The sequence below is a fragment of the Lates calcarifer genome, linkage group LG24 (genome assembly GCF_001640805.2).
Source record: "Lates calcarifer isolate ASB-BC8 linkage group LG24, TLL_Latcal_v3, whole genome shotgun sequence".
Classification (NCBI taxonomy): Eukaryota; Metazoa; Chordata; class Actinopteri; family Centropomidae; genus Lates; species Lates calcarifer.
The window spans coordinates 18,848,423-18,867,728 of record NC_066856.1 but is presented as its reverse complement, the minus strand read 5'-3'; the positions used below and the strand labels follow the sequence as shown (position 1 = coordinate 18,867,728).

At 43.2% G+C, this 19,306-nt stretch overlaps 1 protein-coding gene across 1 annotated transcript; it reads left to right on the top strand.

Annotated features, from left to right (window-relative positions):
* The first annotated feature begins 5,153 nt into the window (after positions 1-5,153).
* Positions 5,154-19,179, top strand: LOC108885055 (gamma-aminobutyric acid receptor subunit rho-3-like). The gene is given in 11 exon segments (XM_018679228.2): positions 5,154-5,244; positions 5,246-5,331; positions 8,863-8,975; positions 14,435-14,502; positions 15,314-15,537; positions 15,782-15,864; positions 15,996-16,133; positions 16,633-16,785; positions 17,177-17,238; positions 17,740-17,871; positions 18,102-19,179. Coding segments are annotated over 11 exon segments (1,413 nt in total). The 5' UTR covers positions 5,154-5,193; the 3' UTR covers positions 18,405-19,179.
* The last annotated feature ends 127 nt before the right edge of the window (positions 19,180-19,306 follow it).

Sequence of the window (19,306 nt, the reverse complement as noted above, 5' to 3'; positions counted from 1 at the left end):
TTTTAAAACTAATATTTTTACTTTTACTCAAAGAAAAAGGTGTCCATGATGACCTGCTAATGAGGACTGTGAGAAAGCCTGAAAGTTGACCACGAGTCCAGCTTTCCTGGTCTAATTCAAGCTTTTTTTGAATCCTGTCAGGATGTGACTAACGATTACCCATAATGCATTTCTCCACACAGATCCATGTGTCTTCTCTTAAGTATGAGTCTAGCTTTATCTTGCAGATTATGAACAAAGAGACTGGGAATTTCAGACATTATTTCAAGAGGAATAATTTCCTGTTTCCTTTCCAAATAAAATTAGCCAGATTAGATCTGCTGTGTCCACAGAGGTTATCAATAAAGTTGCTGAGTCAGATATTATCTCAGCTGTTAGGAACGAGAGTCAGAACTGTGGATATAAGACCAGAAAAGGTTTTCCCTTGACTCCAGCTGCTCTGTCACTGGCTGTGGTCGGAGAATTTTTCCTCCCTGACTTCATACCTGACGTCAGGGTTTAATGCCAGGGAAAAATCTGGACGTGTCGTCTGACTAATTCTGGACAGTCCTCTGTTGCAGGAAGAAAAAAATCCTGCAATGTTACAACTTTAAGACTCACAGCTTTTTGTATTTCCTTCCCAGACTGGATGGTGTGGATCAGGTTCTGCAGAGAAACCCTTCAGTCTGTTAATCCCTGTGAACGTTTCCCCGCTGACGGATCAGTTGAAGCTGCAGGACAAAGAGGCGTTTGTGTCTTACCTGGCGTTTTGTCCTGTGTGGCAAAGCTGATCCAGAGGAGGAAACAGGCCCAGGTGTGTATCGCTGACATGATTTCCTCTCAGCTAGGTGTGTTTAAGACGCATACAGACACAGACACACAGTTGGATGATGTAGACAGGCCCTCAGTCCATGCTTCTTCCACTGAGGCGATTTCAGTCGAGACTTTCCTGCCCCTCTTCTTTTTTTTCTTTTTTTTCCTTCTGGTAGGTTTTTCCTTGGATCTCTCTGGGTGGTTGGGCATCACACACACACACACACACACACACACACACACACACACACACACACACACACAACATACAAGGAAAAAGGAAGAAAAAAAGCATAATTAGAGACACATTCCTGATGATATACAGAGATACACAGTGTAACATGACAGAACATGTGCAGCTTTCTGAGGAAAATTCAGGTTTGATCCTGTGATGAGTGAGGAGGATTCATCTGTCTTCAGCCTCAAACCTTACCCAAAAAATGCTAAATAAAAGTGAGATTTGCAGCTGGAAGCCCTGCAGCCTTCCTCTGAAAACCAACAACTATTCCTCTTTTCCTCTCCCTTAATCCGCTCTGTCATTTCTTCTTCTTATCCTCCACACTGAGCCCTTCTCTTTATCTCTCGAGTGGACTTGATAAGCGAAAAGGAAGAGGATACATCTGCAGTTCATGTACAATAAAAGCCTCTTACATTATCTCGACACCATCGCTAACACTCCAAAATAAACACAGGTGAACTTGGTACCGCACTTCAAAGAGTGTGAGGAAATGTGAGGCATCCTGCTGCTGATAAAGCAGTCAGTCAGTCCTGAGAAGGTCACTGGAGCATGTTTGAAACACGCAGAGGAGGAAGAAAATGAGTTTCATCATGAATAGTCTCAAGCGTGACGTGACGTTTATTAGGGTGGAGGTGAGGCGAGCGTGCCGCCGGTGTCATGTGTTTATGCAGGATCCTTCCTGCATTAGAGCTGAAGACGATCACCTCTTCAAGTGCCACGCAAGAAGCACATTATCTCATATTCACTGCTGAGCTCTCTCTGTTGGCTTCAGCTGGAGTTTTTCCAAATAATCCCTCTTGGTTACGGAGCAAAAGTGCAGCAGCAGTCGAGCAGATGTGCTTTAAAAGATTCATGACTATTGCCTTTACTTGTGGTCTGAAAAAAACAAAACAAGTTTGTCTGTTTTCTTAAAAACTCTCAGCAGAAACAAAGAGGTCTGGAATGCACCTGAATCACCTCAGGCAAATGTGTGAATAAGAAATCAATACATGATTCCATTTCCAGATGAGTAAATGTTTAACAGAGTTTAGAACAGCCCAGAGACGTGTGATTATCAGGATGAAATAAAGGCGAGGAATTTCTGTTTTTACAGCACATTTCCTCACAACTAAATTCAGTGTTTTACTTTATTTACCTCAGTAGTCCCAGATTATCTTAAAAGAAACACACTCCACTCAGTTTCCTGCATCTAAAACATACAGCAACACTTTTTAAATGTCTTATACAGTATTACTAACTCCTTTTTAAAGTTATTAAGACACTCATGATACCACACGAGGCATCGTTATCTGAAAGCACGAGAAAATTCAACAATATATCAGATTTGTGCAGGGACACGTCACACTCACTCTGCTGCTTCATTTTAGCACCTGATAAAAATTTATTGGCCGTTATCAAAACACTAACATTAAGTCTTTGACCTCAGGTGTCCTCCATTTTATCTCTACCTCAGTGCACTTTACATTAAAATACATACAGCAATAATTAATCAATGAGCATTTATGGGCGCTGGTCTCTCTCTGGCATCACACATCAAACAGCACTGAACCAAACAACACATCAGAGCAGAGGAGACAAGACACATCAGTAACTGATCAATTCCTAATTTCAGTTCAACAGTTCAGCCCCTCTAGAAACAGAAAATTAAGAATGAAAATGAGGTTTTTAAAAGTTCCACAGTGTGGAAACTGCTCTTTCTAAAAGCGATTAATGATGTTTTTTAGCAGCTAGCACAGGAAAATAAGGTTTGGATTCTTCTAGAACCTGAAACAGATCCTTTCCAGCATCTGGATAACTTTACAAACGTCATGATTATCATTTATATTATCTCTAGTAGAAGTCGCAGCTGTAGCATCCTCTATGTGTTAGATAAATGACAGAAAAGTACTCACAGAAGTTCCTGGACATCAGCAGTGAAACCTCTTGATTACCACAAAAAGTCAACTTTTTATAGACCTATGATATCACGTAGAATTCTGAAATCTCTGCCATCTGCTAGTGATTTCCTAGGAGATCTGTGTGAAAGCTGAGAAAACACACACACACACACATAAAAAACCCAGATACTCACAGTGACTCAGTTCAAATTAAATCCAGGAGGAATGAAGAAATGAAGAGCAGAGGAAGAGCTGAGCCTGCTGCACTCCTGAAACTGAGCGTTAGCTCGTCTGGATCAACAGGTTATTTAGAGAATAGGCAGCACACACACACACACACACACACACATTTCACCATACACAAAGCACAGGAGGGAGGGTAAGGTCACTCCTCACACACACACACACACACACCCTCTGAATGGGTGGAGTTTGGATCGTGATTGGCACAGTCACAAACACACACACACAAACACAAGACAAGAGAGTTTCCTGCAGCACCATCAAATGTCAGCGGGGTTTGTTTTCAAAGTGGGGAGCTGTTTTAGTGCGCGCTGTGCACCCTGCGCTATGTGCTATATGTCAGAGAGTCAGCTGAGAGGCAGCTCGACACCTGCTGACACACAAACCTCAGTAAAGCTCTGCCTTTGCTTTTCCCTCTGAGCTCAGCTGTGTCAAACATCAGGAGACTGTCGCCTTTCCTCTCAGCTTTAATTCACTGTTCAGTCAGTGAGGTTCACCTGAACGAAAACAGATGAGTGACTTTTATTTAACCTGGGAAGTTGAACTGACGCGCGTTGTTCTGTTTTTCAGGGAAGCCCCGCCACAGTTCCTCACATCCACACCTGAGAGCTGGAGGCTTCAGGTAAAAGGCAGCTACAGTGAATGAAACTGAAACTATGACTCAGACTGGAATCATAACTGTGATGAAGTCCTTGTTTCCTGTGTTGTTGTTGCTGTTTTAAACAGTGGTGATTGTGCAAGTCTGAGTCTGACGAGGCAGCAGCAGCGTAGAGATAAAAACAAGTCATCAATACCCACACAGACCAGGAGATACTGTGTTAAAGAATCATACTCTGAGCCGCACAAAAACCACTAACCCATCAGTTACTTCATCATTATCTCACCATTTCCCAGCAGTTTTTACTGAGAAATCCACAGTAAGTTCCTTAATAACAAAAAGCAGAGTTTCAGCTGAAAAGACACTGTGAACTTGTTTTCACTCGTCGTGAATTTTACGTCTTCTGTGGCAGCGAAACACGTTACACAAGCCTTCAGAAACTGAGCTAATGAAGCACATCTAGGCCTGAACATTAAGGCCACAGACAACCCATAATGCAACGCTCTGTAGAATATAAGACGACTGCTGCTGAAAATATCGTCAGGGCTGTAAAACTGTCCTCTTTTAACACATCACCTATTTTTCTCATTTTTTTGTTGGTGATCTCATCATAACAAACACAACACAACCTAAAGGAAATTCCCTAAACTCCTCGATTGCCCAAAAACCAAGCTGAACATGAACGCAACACTGAAGATTTTGTTTCTTCAGGGCGTGTGTGTGTGTGTGTGTGTGTGTGTGGGATTATGTCTTCCAGAGGTGTAAGGCTCTAGGTGCAGCTGGATTAGACGCAGTTTGCTCCACTCCAGCTCGGATTAAACCTCAGCTGATCTTGACGACCTTTTGTTGTTTGAGCTGCTTCCAAACCTGTGATTCATTTTCTCTCCACACACACACACACACACACACACACACATGTGCACGAGGTGGAGGTGTGCACTAGCCTCATATAATCACACCAGGTGCCTGTTTTTTCATTGTCCCGCTGAGAAAATCCTGATTACTGATGGATGTGTGTGTGTGTGTGACTGTTTGTAGGTTAGGGAAAGATTGCTGTGGCTGTAGATAAGAGGATTAGAGTGGAATTAGTGTCATTCCTCTATCGCTGCGAGGAATAGATTCATATCGATTTTAATCAGAGATTGAAAGATCCACAGATAAAACAGACTGTGAGCGAGAGAGAGGAGGAGTGAGTGAATAAAGTTCCTGCAGATCATCTCAGCTGGAGACCGAGGAGCTGAAACGTTCATATGCATGTGAGAGAAAACGTCCGGAGGTCACTCATGTGTTTGCTCTGCTCCCCAGCTGAGGAAGCCTCCAGCTGCTGTGGGATGTCTGAGCTAAACCACCGGCGCTAGTCCAGCGGGGACGGGACAGCCTGGAGAGACCTGGAGGAGGAGGAGGAGGTGGAGGAGCAGCAGGGAGGAGCAGGGATGCTGTGAAACATGAAGGTGGACGTGCTGACTTGTCTGACCCTGGCTGCAACCAGCCTCGTTAGCCACGGTGACCGGCGGTCGCGGCTCAGGACGCAGGAAGCACAAGGAGGTCTTCCTCGGGGAGAACAGCAAGTTCAAGTTTGGAGGGTGAGACTCACACACACTCACACTCTCTGCTGGTTCACTTCCTCGAGTGAACACGTCACGCCGAGGTTCCCACAATTAAACCGCTCTCACTTCCCTGTTTCATATAAAAAACCAGAGAGCGTCACTGTGAGGAAAATCTCAGTTCTCTACATTTCGCCGACACAGTGGCCTTGAAAGGACGTTGAACACTTCCACTTCCAGAGTATTTTATTTTTAAAAGTGAATTCACAGCAGTGCTCTTCCCTGAACGTTTGCTCAAGTGGAAAAAAGTGTTGTGTCTTTACACTGCTCTCAGCACAGGGCCGACCAAGGCAGGTTAAAAATATTTCAGCTGGTGGCAGGAGTGTGCTCCTCAGACAGGTTTTATTTGTTTAATAGGAAAAAAAACTTTCCTGGAGCTCGTGTTGGAGCGAATGAGAGAAATGAATGCAGCTTCAGTTTCATGGAACTCTGGCAACTTGTGTTAGAAAACCAAGTAAAATCAGAACATTCAGCAGCAAGAAGAAGGAGGAGGAGGAGGAGGAGGAGGAGGAGGAGGAGGGAGTGACAAGTGTGTGTTTAGAGAAAAGGGAAATTATGCAAGAGCATTACTACATAAAGATCCTGTAAGTCATTATGATGATGAAAGTATGTTAAACTTTACTGTATTACTCATCTAAATCATCATTTCAAGAGTGTTTCTCATTATAGTGACTGACAGCATCGCAGTACCTGTTATTTTCTGCTTCTAAAGACAAACCTAAGATGTGTAGAATTACTTGATATCATTCAGTTCTTGCAGTTCAGCCAGTAAAAGATTTATTTTAATGGCATCTGATGATCACAGTGTCAAAACCAGTTCTACAGGGAACCTTTTTGACCTTCCATTCCTGCACTGGTTCCCACTTCTTTTCTCTGTAGCTACCTGGTGCAAAATGAAGGTTATTTATTTTTCCTTTCCTCTAAAATGCTCCTTTATTCCACCATAGCCTCGTTTTCTTCCACTCTACCTATATTTAAGCCTGATTCATATAATCGAATGACACTGTAAATCACAGGCTGGATTAAAATGTATAAACGAATATGGAGCCTCAAATTAAAGATGACACACTTCACCGTATTTTAATTCTTGCATTTCTTTACAGTAGGTTCAGCTTTGATTTTTAGAAACACAGAATGGAAAAATGTTGTAGACAATGAACCTTTTGATTTCGATGTTGTAACGATATCAACAGCCACATTTTATTACACATTCACACAGAGAGCCCTGGTCATTCCCGGCAGTAAACGTCTCACTTTACTGGCCGGTGGTTAAGATGTCAGCTGATACCTGACGAGTGTGTGTGTGGCAACAGTGAGATAACAATACGATATAACCTTGATGCACGGTGTAATGTCACAGCGCAGATCAGGCTCAGTGATCTGAGGGACACTACTGATCACAGCAGCTCAGATCAACACTAAGGACGTCTGCGCAGTCCTGTCGAATCACAGGTTGAAATTCAGATAAATTTAAATTAAATCTGGTTGTTTTAGCAGATTATGCTGCAGCATGTTCACATTTAACAGTTTATTCCATATTCCTGTTATTTAGTGATCAGATTACAGTGTAACGCTAATGCAGTCGAGTGTCAGACTCACTGGATTAAAATCCATTTTAGGAGTTCAGATCTCAGTGTGGACACAAACTAACACCAGGTGTAAATGTTATCATCGACAGAGGCGAGATATGAGACACGTTTTTAACGGCAGGTGTAGATGGAGTCAGATACACAGGTGTAATCAGGTGTATCCAGGGTCATAGTTTCCTCTTATGATTATTAGAATTAGCCATTGTTCAACAGGCCTTCAGGACGAAGACACATCGTCTCCACATTACTCACAACAAACTACAGCAAATTAGCATCTGTATAGATTATACCTGAATGAAATTACTTTGTGCATGTGTGTGTGTGTGTGTGTGTGTGTGTATGTGTGTTCAGTATAGTTAGTTACAGTTGTAGAGCTGTTGACAGTACAAGCCAGGCCGCCATCATCTGTCATGCCTGACCTGAGGCTTTCTGAGAGGTTATAAAAGTCCAGTGTGTGTGTGTGTGTGTGTGTGTGTGTGTGTGTGTGTGTGTGTGTGTGTGTGTGTGTGTGGTCTGTCTGTCTTTATAAGGACCAAAATGATTTGTTTGTTTGAAGTTTGGTTAATTAAAACGGCCTCAGGTTTGAGATTAGTGTTAAATGTGGTTTGTTTTGGGGGATTTTAACGTTTGATTCAGGGTTAATTTAGCGGATTATGGAAAATGGGATTTGGCCTGACCTCATAATAACAGAGGAACAAATGTGTGTGTTTGCGTGCATGCATGTGTGTGTGTGTGTGTGTGTCCTTGTTTGTTTGCGTCAAGGTGTGTGACTTTCAAAGAGGCTTTTCATCTGTCAGCAGGGAAAACAGCTTTTATCGCTTTTAACACTGCGCGCTCACCTGTGCACCGCACGTGTGCATGTGTGTGTGTTTACCCCCCTCCCAAACACACACACACACACACACACACACACACACACACACACACACACACACACAGAGCGCAGCATGCATTGCAGCTGAGAGTCAGCCATGCTGAAGCTGTAATTACACCTTCTACATCCTGAGTCTCTCGTTGGGGTTTCCCCGGTTGAATGTCAGACATACGTAGCAGTTTACAGTTTATTTAACTTTACACACAAACACACACAAACACACACAAACACTGCCGACATGCTGTTGTGTACTTTGTGTTTTGCTGCTGCAGACATCCGTAACGTGACGTCAGGTAACTTTTCAAGAAGCGTGAAGGTTCGTTCCTGACCTCTGAAACAGCAGTTTGTCAAAGTATCTCTTACTTTGTCCTTCATGGGCTTTTAGCTGCAAATCATGGTCTTCATCAGTGGACAGAGTTTGCTCTGTTTATATCAGAGACCAAGGTTTTGATGTAATGTAACTAAGTAAATTACAGATTTAAGATACTTGAGTATTTTCTTTTTCTGACACTTTCTAGTCCCACGGAGGAGGGGACATCCGGGGGACATTTTGAAACCTTCACAGAGCATTGGGGATGTTTCTCCTTTGAGTTCAAAGTTCAGACTTCCCTATATAAGTTTGAGAAACAGAGGGCTCATGGGAAATGTAGTATAAATTGTATATTACCCCCATTAGAGCAGCGATTTGGTTTTATCAGCTCTGCAGCAGCACACAGAGGATTTGTTTTCTGGAACATAATAACACGCTGTGTGTGTGTGTGTGTGTGTGTGTGTGTGTGAGATAGAGAACATGCGCCCACATGTGTACGCATGCTCGTGTGTTTATTTGATCATGGAGCCATGCCACGCCTTTGATTAAGGTTATGGTTCTTGGCAGGAGGAGAGCGAGCTGCAGGGAGGGAGGGGGAGGAGAGAGAGGGAAAACCACAAACTGTGTTTTCTCTAATCAAAACCTGCAATTACAGACTTAATAAACCAACTAATCACTCAACACTGTGTGTGTGTGTGTGTGTGTGTGTGTGTGTGTGTGTGTGTGTGTGTGTGCAGACGCATTGACTACAAACTGAAGAGGCAGGACAGCACCAAGACGCTGCTCATAAAAAGTGAACAGCTACTGAGGATCGAGGAGCACGACTTCGCCATGAGACCAGGCTTCGGAGGTCAGACACACACACACACACACACACACACACACACACACACACACACCAAGGCACACCTCATTTCATCTCTGATCCCTGATGATTTAATCCACTCTCACACATCGTCGAACACAGAAAATCACTCCTCGTCCCACGCTGATGATGCGGTGGTTTGATGATGATGATGATGATGATGTGATGATGATGGGCACTGGGTCACCCAGACAACGGATGTGCCAACTCAAAATCACCAGCGCTGACCCAGATTACACCATTGTGTGTCGAGCACGAGTGTGTGTGTGTGTGTGTGAGTGTGTGAGAGCATTAATGCATTTGAAATACAGTAGGACTCCGTGTGCTCACTCAGATGTGATTGTGTGTTTTTGTGGTATAATGAGAGCCTCAGTGTGAGTGTGTGGGTATTGTGTGTGTATTGTGTGAGTCGGGGGGATTCGTGTGCATTAATCTGGATTATTATTCCAGGTCTGGAGCAGATGGAGGGGTGGGAAACAAACTGATGTCTGCAGTGAAAAATCATCGCTCCACAATGCAGTACACGCGTGCACACATATCTCATGTAAACCCATAATGCAGAATGGTAAATGTTTTAATAGCAGGCATCTCAGAGGATTAAGATTACAGCAGCAACGTCAGTTCTTGGCAGGACGGTGGGACTGTGGTCTCCGGTCTACGCGCCCAGTCACTGATCCTGACCCCCGAGGTTTTTACACTCATTATTTTTGCAACCACAAGAGGTTGCATGTCAAAATGTAAACGTAGGTCGTTTTAAGTTTTCTGAACAAAGGACAATGCTGTCATTTTTCTGGTGATGACAGTCTCTTCCTTTTATTCTTTCAAAGACATGAAAAGCCTCAAAAGTGAATCTCAGAGCTTTTTCTCAAAACTGAACTCTGCTCTTCCTCAGTACCCGTATCTGTAAATCCCAGAGGTACTCTCTGGGTGGGTTCATTTACTGTATATATAACAATGCCTCATATATTTAGAGCGACAACAATTAGTTGATTAATTGATTTGTCAAATAAAAAATACCAAACATTTGATGGATTCAGGTTCTCAAACGAAGACTTAAGTCTTCTTCTTGGTCTTACGTTACAGGATATTTAGTATTTTTTAGTTTTGGACTGTTATGTATTCATTTAATGGCTGGTTTTGACATTTTAATCTGCAAAGTAACCAGTTTCAGTAGCTGTCATGTAAAGTAAAGGAAGTAAGAAGCACAAATTACCTCTGGAAAGTGGTGAAATAGAGGTAGGAAACAGCTCAGGATTACAGGTAAAGTTACAAGTACCTGACTACAGTGCTTGTGTAAAGGCCCCACCACTGTTTCAGCCTCCTTGTTGCCGCCATATCTCAGTCTCCTCTGTCTATACGGTTGGTTGGTTGGCGTCTCTGTGGTCCTGCCGGTCATTCAGGGTGGGGACGACAAAAGCACCACTGTCTGCCCCACGGCCCAGCGGCATTTCCACGCACTATAATTTTACACCGACACGGGGACAAATCTCCACTTTTTCTGCCTCAGATAAGCCTATAGCTCCTGTGTGTGTTTGTGTGTGTGTGTAGAAGCTGAGGAATCAAAACCATCCCCTCGTCAGACCCCTCCAGGGACCAGAGTCCAGAAATACACCATCTGACATTTCTTGTTATTTCTTGCACGTGTCAAGGACTCATCGGTGAGGTCAACCTTTAAAGGAACGTCTATGAACTTAAATTAATCCCTACAAACGCTGCTATAAACGCCACATCAGGCCACCATCAGCTCCTTCCACGTTGCAGCTACACTTCATGATGCCAAATGCTCGTAACTGATTTACCAGCAGGGCCACTCTTCAGCTGACGGCCTGGTATATTTTGGCCGTAGCTCCTCAGTGTGTGACCTTGTCTGGCCTCAGTTTCAGGTGACCAACCTTGATTCTTATTGGCAGATTTATTCTCGCCATAAAAACCAGATTTGGCAGCGTGAATCGCTTAACTACTACTGTTTAACTACAGAATAAAACACACTTTCAAACTATATTTTGCAATGTCAGAACCTTTTAGCTTACGATCACGTAACTCCATGTACTGTTCTTATTGGCAGTAATATTTTTATTACCTGTTTTAGTGTCTTAAAAAGCATGAAAAGGAACATATGAGCTAACATAGCTAGATGTGGTTGGAAAAAAGAAAACAATTTAGTGTTTAGAAGGATTGGCTATCCCCACTTTATTACGGCTGGAGCACAGGTGGATTCTGTTTTAGCCTTTCCAGTTCTCGTCAGGCAGGAAGAACTCTGCAAACACCTGAGACCAGAGCTGAACAGGTAAACAAAAACAAGTTACTCTCCAGTGACGTAACAGAAACTGTTCAGGTGAAGTCATTTTGGGAAAAGGGAGCAACAGGAGGCCGGCCGATTGTGTATCTCACTGTTGTGATCCAGCTAAAAACACTGGATCCTACATCCCATGCTACAAGTTTGCAGCAGCTGTCAAGTCCAAACTGGACCTGGAACTTGCAAAGAGATACATCCTAAAGTCTGAAACAGTAAAAATATATTGTTTCCAGAGCGGTTAGCTGTGACGTGAAGCATATGTTATTTGTAGTGAGTGGGATGCAACATGGAAAACCACAAGTGTGGTCCTTTAAAAGGTTAAAGTCTGTGTAGGCAGATAGAGGGGAGCTTTCATTACATTACAGTGTTTCAGTCCAGGCTGCCAGTGTTACGCATGGCTGCGCTGAGTCAATATGGATTGTGTAGGAGTCGGACGTTTATGTTCTCCAAACGCCACCCAGAGAATCAACTCATAATCCCTCTCACCTCTCACCTCTCCCCTCTTTTCACGGAGGGCGACGGAGAGTCAAATCACGACGGAGGCTGGACAGACCTTAAAGCTGCATTATGCTGCTTATGACTGCATGAATTGATCCGTCTGCAGCGTTGTGCTCCTGGATTAAACGACTCATTCTAAAACGCTGAGCACACAAACATTTAGGGACAAAAAAAACATGACCTTAAAGCTCCGGCGGGCAAGATTTTATGTGTTATTAAGGTAAATCTGCAACAGCTCACTGACTGAGATGTTGTAGATTTACCCAAATAAAAGTCCAGAGCTGGATTTGGTGACTACCAGGACAAAATGTGCTCTTGCAGCCCTGAGCGAGGAAAATACTAAAATGCAAAACACATGTCTTTACTCTGCACTGAAGAGTGAGTGGCACTGTTTTGCTGACACTGAGCAAACACAAAATTAAGCTGTCAATCACATAACTAAATCCAGTAATGACACTGCCTAATACCACAGAGAAAATGTGACCACCTGAGGCTGTTTACTCATTTTCTTTGTTGGTGAAACAGGCTGAGCAGGAACACCCCGCGACCCAGTTTCCCTCCAGTTCACTGAATTTGCAGGGCATCTCATTTTATATGTAATCAGATGGTGCGCTTTGCTTCTTCAGTTTTGGACTCTCCATTCCCTTAAGTTCTGTAAAGACAGTGTCCAGTTTCAGCCTGGTTCCAGATCTCTGATTTTGTCAGAGAACAGGTCTGGTGGAACAACTGAGCCAGAACGTTGTGGGTTGGATTAAATAATGTACAGAAAACAAAAAGAGACTTCAAAGTCAGGTGGTAAAGGGCTTTCCAATTTGTCCGTTACTTTTTAAAGGTGCGATATGAAAGTTTTTGCTCTTGCTACGGAGCTAACGTTAGCATTAGCACTCTAGAAGAAGCAATGTGCTTTAAGCATCAAACTTTGTTCCTTTGCTCTCTCCAGCTGTGGAAGCAATGTTTTTGTTTGCTTCTATCTCTATCATTTCTTCTACTGAAGTTAGCATGCTAGCCTGTCCTGCTATTACAACACAGGCTAGCTTGTTAGCATGCTAATTTCTGCAAAAGAAGAGTAAAGGAATAAAGTTTGATGCTTTCCTTTAGACTGGTAACCTAGCTTAGCTGTTAATGCTATTTTAGCCATGTAGCACCAGCAAAAATTTACATATAGCTCCTTTAAATACAAAACATTTCTGCTGACATTGATTCTGTGCATCATATAAACCTAGAGAGTTGAAGTTGACCTCCTTTCGCACGTGTCTGCCCATAAAATGCCTGCCTCATGCTTCAAACATTATCTAACTGGGTGTGACTTGGGAAAAGGAGAGCAGTAAAGCGAGGGTAGAGGGAGAGCGAGTGACCTTCTGCTTCAGGTTTTTCCCACCAACAGCAGCCGTTGTCGGGGCGACGCTAAATGTTGAGTCTGCACCGCTGATGGTTTTTTACGAGTCAGACGGAGACTAAAGCCGAGCTCCGTGGAGCTTTATGGTCCCGGCTGTCAGATGAACTCCATTAAATAAAGTGTTTGGTGAGCTGCCGGGCCTGCAAACGTTCAAGTGGAATTAACACACACACAGAAACATACAGACACTTTAGAGTAAATGTTTTTTTTTATCGCTGTCCTAAAAAGGATTGGTCACAAACAAACCCAGCGTACTTATGTGTGCTAAAACAACATTTTGTCTTGTATGCTTATTGTTTATATGCTCATTATGAAATAAAATATACAGACTGTCCTCTCTATGCGTGGAGGTTAAAACTGGTCTGTATCTGTGTCTCCATCATCGTGAAGTGAGTGTATTTCAGTGCATAGTTTGGAGCTGCTTCACATTGAAAACATACCACACTTAGCCCACTTAAATGTAGACATATTTTAAAGTGCAAATCACCAAAACAAGCTACGCTGAGTGAGGTGAAAGTTCAGAGTGGTTAGAGCTGGTTTAGCTGTTGGGTAAGCTCACAGTCTCAGGCTCATTCTCGCAGTGCATTCCCCTCATTGTTTAACTTTTAACATGGAGAGGTTGAAATCATTGCTGATGCTCTGTGGTCGAGGCAGGAATGAACGTTTCAGTGGATCAATCCTAAAATTAGCTTTAGAAAAGGACAAGACCACCAGACACGGTCACTGCTGAAAACCCTCCTCAGGTCATGTTTGTTTTGTGGAGGTGAAGCAGCAGAGAGGGAGTGAACAGCTTTTTTTTTTCTTGGGAGGGGTTGTGCTTTTTAGCTATTTCTACTAGCGGTTAAACAAGCTTCATCTGCTAATGAGGCGGATGTAGTGGGGGGATGAAGACAGATGTTGATGCTGCGGTGAGTTGGAGGCCGGAACAAAGGATGTTGTTACCGGTGTTTGACCAAAATGAGGTTTGAGGGCCCACACGGATGATGGGGCTGAAGCTGAGAGCTGATATGTGACGTCCTGACGTAGAGTTTTTAACAGATTTCACTCCAAACATTTATATGCTTTCAGTGTTTCATGCTCAGGTGGGTGTATGAAATGTAAAATGACAGTTGACATTGTCCATGACCCCAGATACACGCTGCAGAGTGCTCCTCAGTGACTCTCTGTACCGTACACTGTCAAACCTGACACTGATTTATGAGTTTAGATTGCGAAACCTTTAAAACTAATGATGTTCCTCTGTTGTTGTTCCAGGTGCAGCCATCCCTGTAGGCATCGACGTGCAGGTGGAGAGCATCGACAGCATCTCAGAGGTCAACATGGTGAGAAACACTGAATATTAAACTTCTTTTTCAGCTTAATCCACATTTCACTGACTGGTAAACAAGAAAACTCCTGACGCCTCCTGTCCGCTGGTTAATGTGGTCTTCAGTCTGAAAACAACTGTTGTTCTATAAAGTTAGATATATTTTTAGATACATACACAAACCACAGAAAAAAACAAATGATAATAGCTCTGTTTTAACTTTGTGTAGAGATTAGAAGCACCTTTAAAAAGTTAGGATCTGCTCTTGTAACAGGCTTTTTCCATTTACTAATAATTCATGCAAATAACCTGAAACTTCAGAGGGTTTACTGTAAAAATGGAGACGAGCGACGCCCTGAAATCACTTCCCTTCATCTGGTCCCTGACCTCTCAGTGGCTCTGCTTTCAACTGAACCGGCCACTTACTCAGAAGTGCTTCACCGAGTTCCTCCATCCGAGAGAGATAAATGGTGAAGAGGAAGGTGTTGTCACGGGAGCCTGGACTGGAACGGTGAAAATCTGCATGTTCAGTTCAGACTGGAGGAAAGTTTTCTTCTCAAACTGCTGCAGAGAAATGTCCAGTTCGTCCATGTGACGCCAGAAGTTTTTGACAGCAAAAAAAAAACAACTTTTCCTTCTCTTTTTGTTTTTCTTTGCTCATAAATATGAATCACTTTACCAGGAAAATGTGTTAAGATTAAGTTTGAGAGCATAATGTTAATTCAGTTACTTATTTAACATTATTTTATACGAATCCAAGCTTTAAAGGCGGATAAAACTTGAGATATAAAGCTGAGATTTCTTTGCTTTGTGTCTGCGTCTCGTAGGACTTCACCATGACTCTCTACCTGCGTCACTACTGGAAAGACGAGCGGCTGGCGTTTCCGTCCCGCAACAACCAGAGCAGGACGTTCGACTCTCGCCTGGTGAAGAAGATCTGGGTCCCTGACGTCTTCTTCGTCCACTCCAAACGCTCCTTCATCCACGACACCACCATGGAGAACATCATGCTGCGGGTTTACCCCGACGGGAACATCCTCTACAGCGTCAGGTACGGCCTGTGGCCTCTGGCGATGAAATTCACTTCACACGTGGCGCCAGTGAAGGCAACAGAGGATGAAAATCTGAGAAAATTCGGCAGAGAGAGGGAAAAAGAGAAGTTGTGTTCAGGTTTCCTTGGCAACAGCAGGAAAGGTCTGTCCAGGACACGGTGAATGTGGTGTGCAGTGTAGGAGTTACTGTGGTGAAAGCTGTTTTATACTGGATATGTGTGTGTGTGTGTGTGTGTGTTTCAGGGTCACAGTTACAGCTCTCTGCTCGATGGACTTCAGCAGCTTCCCTCTGGACACACAGAACTGCTCGCTGGAGCTGGAGAGCTGTAAGACACACACACACATTAAACACAGTATTGATAAAGACGTGTTCTCAGGGACAGCCAAAAAAAACCCAACCAATCTCTGTCTCCTCTTTCACTCCTCATCCCCCCCCTCCCTCCCTCTCTCTCTGTAGATGCGTACAATGAGAACGACCTGATGCTTTACTGGAAGAATGGGAACGACTCTCTGAGGACGGATGAAATCGTCTTGTCTCAGTTCTTCATCGAGCATTTCCACGCCTCCAGCGGCCTGGCTTTCTACAGCAGCACCGGTCTGTGTGTGTGTGTGTGTGTGTGTGTGGTTTAATAACTTCAATTCACACTGAAAGGGCCGAGGTTTCTGTTTACAAACTGATATAGAAAGTAGTTCACTTCTCAAAACTGAACAAAAAATGAATCCCGAGTGTCGGCTACAGAAAATAATACAGTAACATGTAAGTGTGTCGTGTCATATTTGTTTTGTTTTTTGTCTTTATCAGAGTAATCTTTGCTTTCACTCGACTTTCTTGGGTAATTTGACCTCCTCAGGCCTCAGATAAAACAAAAATAAATCTCTGGTCACAGCCCACAGGTGGATGTAACCTGAGACAAGAGGTCACAAATAGACAGTGCGTTGTTTCAGAGTGTCGCCAGACAGTTTGTGTTTGACCCTTTACTGTGAGTCCAGAAAGAGATGGGTTCCCAGTTTAGTGAGGAAGAACTTGACTGTCCTGCATCCAACACCCATGTTGTCTAACTGACAAGTTCAAAATCCCCGTCTCTGTTTGTCAGGTTGGTACAATCGACTGTTCATTACCTTCATCCTGCGGAGGCACATCTTCTTCTTCATGCTGCAGACGTACTTCCCCACCATGCTGATGGTCGTCCTGTCCTGGGTCTCCTTCTGGATCGACAGGAGGGCTGTTCCTGCACGAGTCTCTCTGGGTAAGACTCGACATTAACACGAACCAAACGAACAAGTCTCAACACTTTTCTCCAAGTGTCAGGACATCGACAGCAGGTGCATTTATACAAGATCTTTTTCTTCCATTGCATCACTTTTTTAGATAAAGTGTTTGAAAAGAAATCTTTGCCACTAATCAAAATAAAAAATAGCATTAAATTAGGACTTGAGAAACTGTTGACAGTGATTTTTAAGGCAGAGGAATCAGTGGTTTTCTTTCTAAAGATGCTGCTTGATTGGAAATATTCTTGGTTTGTCATAAAAAGTCCAAATTCCTGTTGACCTGCTGACCAGTCTACACCAAGCCTCATGTTTCATTTGAAGGTGTTTTGCTGTGATGTGAAAACACACCTGTGCTTCCTCCTCCTGCAGGTATAACCACAGTGCTCACCATGTCCACCATCATCACAGGAGTGTCCTCCTCCATGCCTCAGGTAACAGCTTGTGTTTGTGTGGGTTCACTTGCTTCCATAAACAGGATGTTTCCTTAGAATAAGTGCTTCATTTCTGCATAGGGAGCTGGTTGTTTGACATGTTTCTACAGTAGCCCAGAACGGACAAACCAAACACACCTGAAGGCCACTGTTGGTTCTCGTACACACTTAGAAAAGGTCAGATTAGAGGAGCAGTGTTCAGCTGGTTGCAATTTACAACCTCACCACTAGATGTCACTAAAGCCTACGCAGAATTTAACTTTTTTATTTTACTGGACTGTTTCACTTCATTTTTTATTTTTAATATGGTTCAGTTTATTCACCTCCAGTATTGGTTCAGTCATTTGCTTACTTTAATTTGTTGCCTCTACTTAATTGTTCACTGCAAAAGTAGTTTTTTAGTATCAAGAAGATTCTGTGATTTAGTTAAAGCCCGTACATACAGCATGAACCCAATGGATTCAGAGTTTGTGTCTGTTTTCTCGACTTTGTGGCGTCCAGGTGTCGTATGTGAAAGCGGTGGACATCTACCTGTGGACCAGCTTCCTGTTTGTCTTCCTGTCCGTCATCGAATACGCGGCGGTGAACTACTGCACCACTCTGGAGGAGATGAGGAAGATGAAGAGGGGGAAGGTCGGCACAGGGGACAAAAGAGATTATTACACCACACAGCAACACACTGACACAACAGGGAGGGAATCATGGGAATTACAGGGAATCATACTTTGCAGCACATCTCCCTCTAGTGGTTAAATACAGGTGTTGCACCAGGTCATATATCAAGAGCCAAGATGGATAAACATGCATAGATGGATTTCACAGTTTGATCCATTATGTTCTGAATTCTTTCTCCGCCTCTTCAGATCCCGTCCACCTTCAACGCCAGCCAGGCGATGGCCTTCGACGGCTGTTTCCACGACAATGACATCGAGTTGACCCCGTTCCCCCAGATGGCACCCACCCTGACCTCTGACCCTCTCACCACTCCAACCCAAACCCCAGACATTCGCCCCACGGAGGGAACCCGCCTGCGCCGGCAGCGCTCGGTGCGGGAAAACGTGGACCTGCTGGTCAGCAACAGCTACATGATCGACTCGTACTCCCGTCTGGCCTTCCCTCTGTCCTACCTGCTCTTCAACACCATCTACTGGAGCCTGTACTCCTGATCCAGCACCGCAGAGTCTCCACAAACTCTGCTGCACAAGTGTTGAGTCAGAGAGCGGGGTTGGAGGATCCCTCCTCTCCACGGGACTCCACAGACACTTCGCCGAATTAACTCTTGATCACAGGAGCCCACGCTCACACATTCAGCTCCTGCTTCATCACTAATCATCTTCTTTGCAAAAGAGATTGAGATAAAAGCACTCGAGTCCTTCAGCCTGAGTGGAAACTCTCTCATGGGAGGAGACTTTGGAAAGTAATGAATCCTGATTTATTTTTTAATAACCTGTACATGTGACTGTTCTTTCTGTGCATCATTACACTATTAATGCTCAACAGCTTTAGTAGACTCATGTTGAATTCCTTAGCTACAAGGAAGTATGAAATTAGGATCAAATTAATGTAAGATTTTTTTTTTTTTTTTAAAAACATCCTTTTCCTTTTGATGAATGATGTGATTGGAGCAAACCAACAACTCTACATGGAATTTAATTTATTTCTCAATAGATTTTGTAAGACTGGCTGTATAGATATTCAAGCCAGTATTGTGAAGTTGGGTTTTTTAATATATGACTAATTTATTGCTGATTCCAGTGTATTTTGAGTCCTTATAGAAGTGAAGAAAGCTTGAGATGATTTGAATATTAAAAACAATTGAAGGCCTCATTGTGGGATTAAATCATGACTGATTGAATAACACTAAATTAACGTTTATCTGCATTTAATTCCCCTTTTTGAAATTCCCAGAAGGTAAATTCAAGTTTCATTTCATAAACCTGATTTTCAGCAATATCAACACTTGAATTTTCTGTCTGAATTTGTGAACTTTTATTTAACAGAGTTTATTCTTTTTTTTTTTTTTTTAGGTGCACTCAAAAATTCAACAACAGAATTTAAACCACAAATG